This window comes from Pithys albifrons, chromosome 26 (assembly GCF_047495875.1).
Source record: "Pithys albifrons albifrons isolate INPA30051 chromosome 26, PitAlb_v1, whole genome shotgun sequence".
In the NCBI taxonomy this organism is placed as follows: Eukaryota; Metazoa; Chordata; class Aves; order Passeriformes; family Thamnophilidae; genus Pithys; species Pithys albifrons.
This window is the reverse complement of record NC_092483.1, coordinates 905,221-915,300: the sequence shown is the minus strand read 5'-3', so window position 1 is coordinate 915,300 and position 10,080 is coordinate 905,221. Positions and strand designations below refer to the sequence as shown.

The 10,080-nt window shown below is 41.3% G+C and overlaps 1 protein-coding gene across 1 annotated transcript in view; it reads left to right on the top strand.

Moving 5' to 3' along the window:
* The first annotated feature begins 2,435 nt into the window (after positions 1 to 2,435).
* Positions 2,436 to 10,080, top strand: part of LOC139682991 (kinesin-like protein KIF2A) — a 97,257-nt gene continuing 89,612 nt past the window's right edge. Inside the window, exons 1-3 of the mRNA XM_071577693.1 lie at positions 2,436 to 2,513; positions 8,006 to 8,125; positions 9,195 to 9,249. Of these exons, the coding sequence (XP_071433794.1) occupies positions 2,436 to 2,513; positions 8,006 to 8,125; positions 9,195 to 9,249 (253 nt within the window). The remainder of the gene's footprint in view (positions 2,514 to 8,005; positions 8,126 to 9,194; positions 9,250 to 10,080) is intronic.

Sequence of the window (10,080 nt, the reverse complement as noted above, 5' to 3'; positions counted from 1 at the left end):
GTGTTGATTTTAACACTAGCTAGAAATTAAACTCCAAATAAGCCACTTCACTTCCTCCTGCCCCTTCCAGTAAGGGAAGGACAAAAGCAGAGATTATGGGTTGAGGTAATAATTTACCGAAAGCACAAAGCAATGGAATAAGACACGTGCAACAACAACAGCAGTATTATTAGCAAAACTATACAAAAAGAGAAAGTGTTTTACCCACAAAAAGATGTTCAACACCAGGAACAAAAACAAGATGGCAGACGCTCCCTGTAGGCCGTGACTGCATGGTTTCCCCAGACAAAGGCAATATGGCAACCTTTACTGCATGCTGCCCACATGGCTGCTGGGAACAAAGGCAATATGGACAGGGAGCTCTCATGGCTAATGTTTCCCACCCTCCAGCCTGAAAACAATGAAAATGCAATAAGAAAAAAAACCTCTGAAAGCTAGGTCATCTGAGTAGGGTTGCACTGCTGATCCATTGGGCTCAGTTCCACACAGGTGCCTGCTCTGCTGTTTCTACCGCTCCACCATGCTGGAGGTCAATCCTGTGAGTCACTGCCACTTTTTTCCTACCTTTCAGCTGCACTCCTTTCAGCTTGGTTCGGCTGGATTCAGCAGGGCTCCTTTCCTCTTGGTCAACAGACTCGACTGGGTTGGAGTCACCCCTGCCACTGGTCCCTGCCAGCAGCCTCCCCACCAGCGCTGTTGGTTCTGCACTATGGTCGATTCACATTTGCGCTGCTGTCCCTTTCAGCACTATGTCCTGTAGCTGCCTACCAGAGAAAATGGGAGGGGGAGCAGGGGGGTGGCAGAGGGACCACTGGAGAGAGAGTCAAAATGACTGACTTTGGATGGGGTGCCTGGCTTTTCCTCCCAAAACCATGCCCCCCAGCAATGATGTGGGTGGTATAGAATAACAACCTGGTCATGCCCAAAGAGCATTATACTCCACTCCCTCTCTGCAACCAGAACGCAGCAGCAGCATATGCACTAACTGCTCCAGGACAATTAACTTGTGCTTTTGGAGCTTCATGTGGCCCTTTGACTCCTCAAGGGAGGGGCTCAGAGTGGATGCTAAAGTGTGGTCTCTTGAGGGTGGCTCAGGGGTGGCAAACAGATGGGACTTGCTGGTGTTGGAGGAGTGGATTTGCCTGACAGTGCTGCAGGAGTAGGTACAAACTATAGTGTGTGGATTTGAGAATTACCAGACAGCACTCATCCTGCAGAGCTGCTGAGGAGCTGTGTCCGTGCATGGACATGTGCCTAGGTGAGCTTGGTGGGACTGAGGGTGGCCTGGTAGAGACACTTGCGGGGGTCTCTGTATGTGTGGGCTGCAGGTCGCGATCTAAAAACAAGTTAAAATTCAGTGGTTTTCAGGGAGTTCATGGAAGGATTAAGAACAGCTGCAATGAAAATACTTCTTTCTAGGTGTATAAAACTTTACATTTCCATTTTTTTCCTTTGGGGAGACAGTGAAATATTATTTAGCTTTATTTTTTTACCAGATCACCTGTGTTTCCCTCTCAAATGAGATGGAGTAAAGGGTTGCTTGTTTTTGCCATGACTCATTAAAGTAAGGTGTTAGAGGAGCAGTCACATTGGACTTGTGTTCTTTAGAAACTCCAGAACTTGGTACTCTTAGGGCCAAGCACAGATGTGAAATCAATGTGACATGTACCTTTGTATCAGTGCACAGCTGCTCTGCTCTTCCAATAGCTCCTTGCTACCACATGTGGGAAATAGGATAAAGTATGACAGATGGCATTTAAAACTATATATTTGAGAAGGAAAATCCTTATTCCTACTGAAATTTTACTGGGTTTATTGTGCTTTATGGGGGCTTGCTGGCTTTGGATATTTCACTGAAAAAGTAATAGCAATGGCACCTTAATTCCAGCTTAACAGTCTGTGTTAATAATTGTTTTAAAAAATATGATTTGTATTAAATTGCAGGCATTTTAATTTTAGTTGAATTACCAGCTGGTTGAATGCCCACAAGGAATGGATATCAGAATACAATTTCAGGGGACTTCCCTCCTATGTCAAAATGTTTAATGTTGTATCAGCCTTGAAGGGAAACAAACAAGCCTTTGTGAAGGGCACCTCAGGAAACAATCCCACCCAAGGGAGACTCAGAAAAGAGAATCCAAGTGGTGTGGCTTTTATGTGGTATTTTATTTATTTGCCACTCAGTTTTTTGTTCATTAAGTTTTTCACTTGTACACTGACTGTCCTGTTAGAGCCTCTGTTAGTGGATCAAATCTGAGCCATTTTATAGTATGTGACCAGGAGTAGTCTTCTATTTATCACTTTTTATTTTTTCTTAAACCTCCTCCTTTCTGCTTCTATCTACATTTCTCAGAGTAGGGATTAAAATAACTTCTAGAAAAATTTTTCCTCTGTTAATCATTTGTATTTCCTTTCTAGGCCGAATTCACCAAGCTATGGTAACATCCCTAAATGAAGATAATGAAAGCGTAACTGTTGAATGGATTGAAAATGGAGATACTAAAGGCAAGGAGGTAAACTTAATTATTTTAGAACTTTTCTCTTTGAAAAATGGGTAATCTGCATGAATTATGCTTTGGAATTTGGACTGGAAACAAAGAGAAAATATAAATCTTAATTTACATGATGATTCTTTGGTTCTGTAACCAAATCACTGTTTTGAATGGGAGTTATTGGGAAAATGCTGGTTTCTGGTATGTTAAATTTGACTTCCTGAGCTCTTTGTGATCAGTTTTAAATAGTGCTTTTCATCTATTGGTTTTGGAACAGATTGCAAAGGCCAACCTTGTTACCCCTTTTTGAAAGTAGAAATATCAAATTTTTGAGAGGGACAATGACTTGCAGTTCAGATAGAAAACCAGTGGGAGCTGGATTAGAAATATTTCTGTTTGTATTATTGAGGTATTTATTTGTTTTAGGCAATAATTTTCCAGCCCTGCTTTCCTTAAGAAACTGTGTCTGTGTGTGACTGTTATGCTTTGCTGTCCCTTTGATGCCTTAAAAGTCTGTAAAAAAGACTACAAGCCAAATTTTGGTAGGTGTGGGGTGATGGCCTGATAAGGCTTGATGAGTTGAGGGAAATGCCTCAGCCCCCCAGAGGGATGCTCCCAGCAGAGGACAAAGAGCTTTCAAACTGATAAGATTAACAAAGCATAAAGTGTTGTAAAAAATGACACGGCCCTCCTTTGCAATATCTTCTATGACTACTCAAGGAGCCACCCCTCAGGCATCTGTATCACCCCCAAAATATTGACTTTAGTCACACAAAAACCACCTAAGAAAGAAAAAGGTATAAAAAGAGATTGAGTATAAACCAAAAGTGAGGAGAAATGCCATGTCTCTGCGGGGGTAACTGCTAGCAGCTTGTCCTGCCTCCTCCCACCTCTTCGGACAATGTAGGGGTGAGGAAACCATGTGCTTTCTATACTTTATATCTTACAGTTTACTCTCTTACAAAGCTTATTCCTTTATACATTCTATCTTACATCTTATGCTTACAGCTACTTTAATTCTTATTCTATAAGCATCTTTTTTACTGTTTTGCTACTTTAATACTAATAACAGTAACTTGCTTTACACTTTGCTATTTACTAAATATATACTTTATATTAGTTATTGTGTTCTTTTGCAGTGTGCAGTTCTTTTTAAACATGTGTGTTGATGAGAAGCAGCTCTGTTCTTTCCTTTTGCTTTGTGTTACAGAAAAAGTGGTGTGCAAGCTATTTTATTGTCCTATGTTATTGAAAAGGTGTCTAGATAAGTGTTTTGGGTGGCTGTGTTTCTAGTTAGTAGTTTTTTGTTGCTAGTTTCTGTCTGTCGTGAGAGTGGGATATACTGCTGTATTGAAATTTAAGTTTAGTGTGCATGTCTCTGTAAAATGTGTTTTGTGCTGGTTCCTTTTGGGGTCTTTTGTTATCAATTAAATACAATCTTGCAGCTAAACGTTATCACCGGCAACACAAACCCCAGAATAACTGTCACATACTTGTATTAATAAATGTTATTTTGGGAGCTGTTGTGGGGAAAGTTCTTTTCTTGCTATTAAGTGTGGTCTCATAGCAGAGGTTAGAAACCCTTCCAACCTGTGTGCTGTCCATAGTTGATAGGCAGTGTTGGGAAACATAAGGCTCTAATTTTCTGGAGACGCTCATATAGCTATAAGTTCTCCCTGACTTAAGTGTGGTCTCTGTCTTGGTTTGAGGGAAAAAACCAAAATGTTTACCCACAAGCGGAGGAGGGGGGGCCTCCTCCACAATAATCACACCACTCTTTATCAAATTTAAGAAAAGGAACTTTAATCAGACAATGGATACAAGAAGGATAACTGTTCTTAACTGATATGTGTAGAGATATATATATATATATATATATATGTAGGTATAGATATAACTGTAAATAGACCAGAGCAAACTGTTTCCCCAACACCACAAGAAAAAAAACAACAAAATCCCCCAAGACCAGCAGGTTTTCTCCTGGAGAAAAGTTATACTTATAGGTAGTAACAGTGTCACAGCTCGGCTGGCTGCAGGGTAAACTCCCAGATGAATTCTGTCTCTCCCTCTGTGTCTCTTGTCCCAAATGAAGAAGGAAAACTGGAAGTGGGGAACCGCTGCGTATCCTGGAAAGCAGCCGCAACTTCTGTCTCCCAGGTCGCTGCCCCAGCCGGGGCGGGCAGGCCGTGATGCTGCAAGTGGCGGTGAGACTGGAGCAGAGACCGGGACCCCAAATGCAGGAACCAGGAGAACAGCCGTGGCAAGGAGAAAAAGAAGCGGCTCACCAAGAAGCAGCAGCAGCAGCCAGCAGCAACAAGGAGCAGCCAGAAAAATGGCTTCTCCTCTACCCCAGCGCACACACACCCACACCCCGCTCCTGCGTTCAGCCCAGCTAAAAAAAAAAAAAAATGGAAAAGTCCCCAAAACCAAAAGAGACAGCCTGCTCCCCACCCAACCGATCAAGAAGATGGTAGCAGTTAACTACTTCTTTTTGTTAACTAATGGTATGGGCAGTTAGTGGCAGGGGAGAGAATTTACATAATAATTCCAAACTACAACAGTCTCATATCAGAGGTCAGAAACCCTTCCAACCTGTGTGCTTTCCTTAGTTCGGTAGGCAGTGTTGGGTGCATAAGGATCTGATTATCTGGAGGTGCTTATTGCTAATAAGTTCTCCCTGGCTTAAGTCTGGTCCTCATAGGGGAGTCAAAAATCTTTCCAGCCTGTGTTCTGTCCGTAGTTTGACAGGCAGTGCTGGGTTCATAAAGCTTTAATTGTCCCAAGGACGCTTATAGCTAAAAACTTTATATTAATAGAGATGGGACTAAAAGTCTTTGCATTTCTTCCCCCTCCCCCCCCCCACACACACACCCCCACACCCCCACACCCCCGCATTCATGTGACAGGTAGGAGATAAAATAAAAGGGAAGTGACTTTAATGAGCATCCAGGCTCGCCCAGGAATACATCGATGCGTGCATGGCCAAGCTTTAATTTCCATAGCTTTTATAATATGATCCATCCAATCATGACTTTACATATTTCCAGTTCCACCTCTGTCCTGCCCCAGTCCCATCCCTGTTCCACCCCCCAGGAATTGGGTCTGGGGTCGGTGAGACCCCCTCTTCATCAGTCCTCCTTTTCCTCGGGCTCCTGGAGTTCTTCCAATTCTGACTTCTGGGTCACTCTGCCCCGTGTTTATGTCTCATTCTGCAGGTCTTTCTGATATTCTTCAGCTCTTTACCTTGAAGAGAGTCTAAATAACTAAAAGAATTTGAGCTACCGATATATGGCAGAGGTTGGCATGTATAAACATTGAACTTAAGCTGCTAGAAATATTAGCACACTAAGTCTACATTTTACTACAGTTACAAGTACTTCTAAAATCTATAAAATGTGAAAATCAAAAATCCTTCCTGCATCACCCTCTTCCTGTAAATTTTGGACCATGTTAGCCAGTTTCAGCTGAGATTTGGAGAAGCAGTTCAGAAATAATTGCATTTCACCAGTTTTGTGAAAACATGGGAAAATGGGAAAAAAAAGATTATGAGAATGTCCTAGTGATCTTATCAGCTGAACTCATCCTGCTGGACACAGAATCTATAGAGTAGTGAAGTCTTTGAAAGGTCCAGCCAAAGGAAATGGCAGTCTATAGAGACCAAAGCAATTTAAGATTTTTAGGAAACGAGGTTTCAATAGATCTGAAGACAGTTATTTTTAAGTTCCTGCCTTTCTCTGCCTTACATTTTGCAGCTTTTTGAATGAGGAACACTTATAAGGCAAAAATAGCATGATAAATCTGACATGGTTTCAACTGTGCTAGTATTTTTGGGGGGTTGCAATTCCTCTGTTTCTTTTGCACTGTCTGGGAAAATTCAAATAATTGAGATGTCTTTCTTTATATGTTACAAAATGTCTTTCATATTCTGCAGTAATCGACAAATTACCACAGTAATGCTAGTTACTTCTGTTTTAATTTAATCACTTTACAGAATTATTATTTTGGTTTGAAACCTTGGCAAAATGCCAAGTATTCAAACACAGCAACGCAGCCCAAGGGACAAGGCAGAGAAACCTCAAACTTAAAACAGAAACTAGTTTACATATATTTACACAGAAAAGGGAAAATTAAAAGTAAAATGCCATTTAACACATCCCACAAAGGTAAGAGAGAACAACTTCCCCACCGAAATAGCAAAATCTACAATCACAACTAACCCAAAAACCGGCTTCCTGAGAGAATACTTAAAGAGAAAAACAACAAAAAATGTTTACTTCCCCAAACCAAAACAGATGTGAAGTAGCAGTAAGGCCTATCGCTGCCAGCACAGTGACAGCGGGTCCTTTCAGTACTGCAGCCATGAAGAGAAGAGAACTAAGCACCTCCCTACACTTGCTTTTATACCTGATTTGACGTCAGATGATATGAAATATCTCTGGTTGCTTAAGTCAGGTGGCACTTGTCTCTTCTTATCTACGTAGCACTTACCAAGGCCTACTAAACTGAGGTCTACCAAAAGTAAGGCCTAACTAAAACTACCACAATCATGAATACTTTTGCTGTCCCATCCCACTCCTAAGAGGGAGAACCCAAGATTCATAGATGCCTGTGGTCGAAAAGGAATGGCAAAAGCCAGAAGGGTCCAAAAAAGCCTACAAAATTTTATTATCAAATCATACACTTGTCATGGGAATAGGTATAAATTTTGCCCATATTTTCTAGTAGTAAGAGAAAGAAAAGAATAAAAGAAAAGAGGGAAGAGAGAGAGAGTGTGAAAGAGAGATCCAGTAGGAGAGGAAAGGAGATCACCAGTCCTAGTTCCAGCATCGATCCAGCTGATGGGGTGTCTAGGGTTCTGAGGACCCCACCCGGGCTTTATGAAGGTACCTTTTTATAGGTAAGCTTTTCCTGCCCTCAGATTAGGTTTCTTGCTCTCCGTGTCAACGAGTTAGCATGCACAGTCCGTTTTTCTAGACCTTTCTGGAAATGGGTTGAGGGGCTTTGAGGGTCTCTGGTGGTCTTGATCCCCCTCTATTGGATTGACCTTCAGTCAACAGTTCATGCCCACTTCTTGACTCCACTTCTGTGCTTGCACTATCCTTTACGTTGTGTGATCACCATGGACAAGAACAGGGAAATGGGTCCCAGAAAGGTGCTGCCCTACCTTCGTACAGCCCCTCTCCAGCTACATTCTGTTCTAACTTGTCTCCTTGCACAGCTATCAGTGTTTGAAACACAGCAGAACATTAACTCTTTGTTGTCCAGGCTTCTACAATTGGTTATTGTTAATTAAACTCTTTTGTGAAGGATGTGTTTTCAACTTATATGAAGACCAAAGCTTACACTGTTTTTAGTGAACATAAAATAAGATCATTCAGGTTATAGAATTAACAAATTGTGGAGTAAAACCACTAAATAAACACTCTATTGTTATTCTCAAAAGTATCAGGAGAAATGGAGAGGGTGAATATTGCTCTAAGACTCATAAATGCATTTTATATTCTTTTACACAGATTGACTTGGAAAGTATATTTTTGCTTAACCCAGATCTTACACCTGATGAAGATATTGTACCTAGTCCAGAGACACCACCACCACCTACTCCAGCAGCCAAAGCAAACAAAATCATGAAGGTTGGTAATACCTATGCAACATGTGCACATTAAACTTTCAGTACTCCTATACATGTTGTTATGCTTGAATATTTAAATCTAACTTTTGTGTCTGTGGATGTGCTGATTTAGAGGTAAAATGGCAGGAGAAATGAACTTTACACAAAAGAGATTATAAGTCAGAGTTACAATTTTAATAACCATATTACAATAAATAGAATGGCACAAGGAGAAATGGGTTTTAACCCACAAAACCCAGCAGTATAACCCAGTGCCCTGGGGCACAAACCCAAAGGGGTTTGTTAGCCCTTGTGCTGAGACCTGCATGGTTCCCCCAAGTCCAAAGCAAAAGGGAAGTGAAAAACCTGTTAGTGCAGGTGATGGCTGTAGTCTGGTTGAGAGCAGAGGTCTCCTCCTGTTGAGGTCCTGCTGCTCCTCTGGATCTGACGAGTGGTTGTCAAGGTCTTCTTACCTACCACTTATGTACCCTCAGGGAGCACCCAGTCCCTCCCCTGGGGCGGGGACTCACACAATGGGTGATTAACTCTGTGAGTCATGGGGTATCCCTGAACTGTTGATGGCCCATTAGCAGCCACGCCCCCTCAGGCTGGGTGTGAAGGTGCTAATGACTCCCTGGGCAGCTGCTGCTAATGGTCCATTGTCCTTGGGGAATGAATAGAGGGGGTAGAATACACAGCTTTGATCACCCCTACACAGTGATAACTGGTCCCACCTGCTGAACTAGGACAGTGGAGCTACTTGATAACTGTGTTCCTTTCTTTTTCCTAGGGTGAATACGGGTTTATAAAAATTTTCTAAGAAGAGGTTTAGCAGATAGGGAGTTATGGACTAATATTTATATAACTAAATATATCTCAAGGAAAAATATAGAAAATGTTTTGGAGGTTGTTTTGAAACTATGTATAGTTCAAGCAGTCTTCACCCTGGGCTCTTCAGGGAAGGATTTGGCAGCAATCACCTTTCTATATTCCTGATATAATGTTATTTTTATTCACTGGAAAGAAGTGAAGGGCTGCAGTTTACATTTTCAGTAATAAAATGATCAAATAACAGATTTCTTTCTTTACAGAGTCGACAAACTGTGGCACCTATGAAGAATGACACTCCTGCCAGAGATAACAGAGGTAAATGTTATCACTTTCCCTTTCAAGGAAGTAAAAAAATATGACAAAATGTTTATCTCCTGCTTATATAACATTTCTTAATAGTTCCGCATTTCTAATTTTAACCCCATGGGTTATTTTTCACTATAGTTAATAACAAAAAACCTACAAAAATGCTGAAATATCACAGGATGATAGGTGAAAAGTTTGTATTGGATGAATATAGATGTAATGCATCTAATAACAGGAGAAAGAATAGTTATTGCTTATTGTTTTTATTTTCTTTCCTCCATTAAAGTTAGCTCTGTAAGACGTGATATGTGTGCAGGTAACCAGAGAGCTAAGCCACAGCTAAAACATTGAGGAAAGTTTAATTCAAAACTGGAAACACTACAACAAGCTGCAAGGATTCACATATGGGTGGGAAAAAACACACACAGGAGCCCGTCTCCTGTCTTACATATCAAAGGACCGATACATGCGCAGATACCCACTAGGCTGTTCTTTTACAGTTCTAACTTTCTCTTATCTTCCTTCCCCCCAAGCCTGTGGGAAATAATGTTTTGAAATTTTAAACAACCTGCAATTATCTTCCTTAATAAAAACTTCCTTCTGTTTTGGCAAAAACAGCCTGAGGGAAAGACAGCATGTTACAGATCCCAGACTTAACCTTCCAGGTCCAGAAGGTCTCTTGAGCAAAGAAAATCCTTAAACTGCTTGCCCTTCCTCCTTGCCCAAAATCTTCTGTTTGCCACTCCTGCCTCCCCACAGCTCGTACTGATGATGGTAATGATTCTTGCACATTGTGGGCTTGCACATCCTTTCAAGTGTTCAGACTCTTCTGGTGGACAA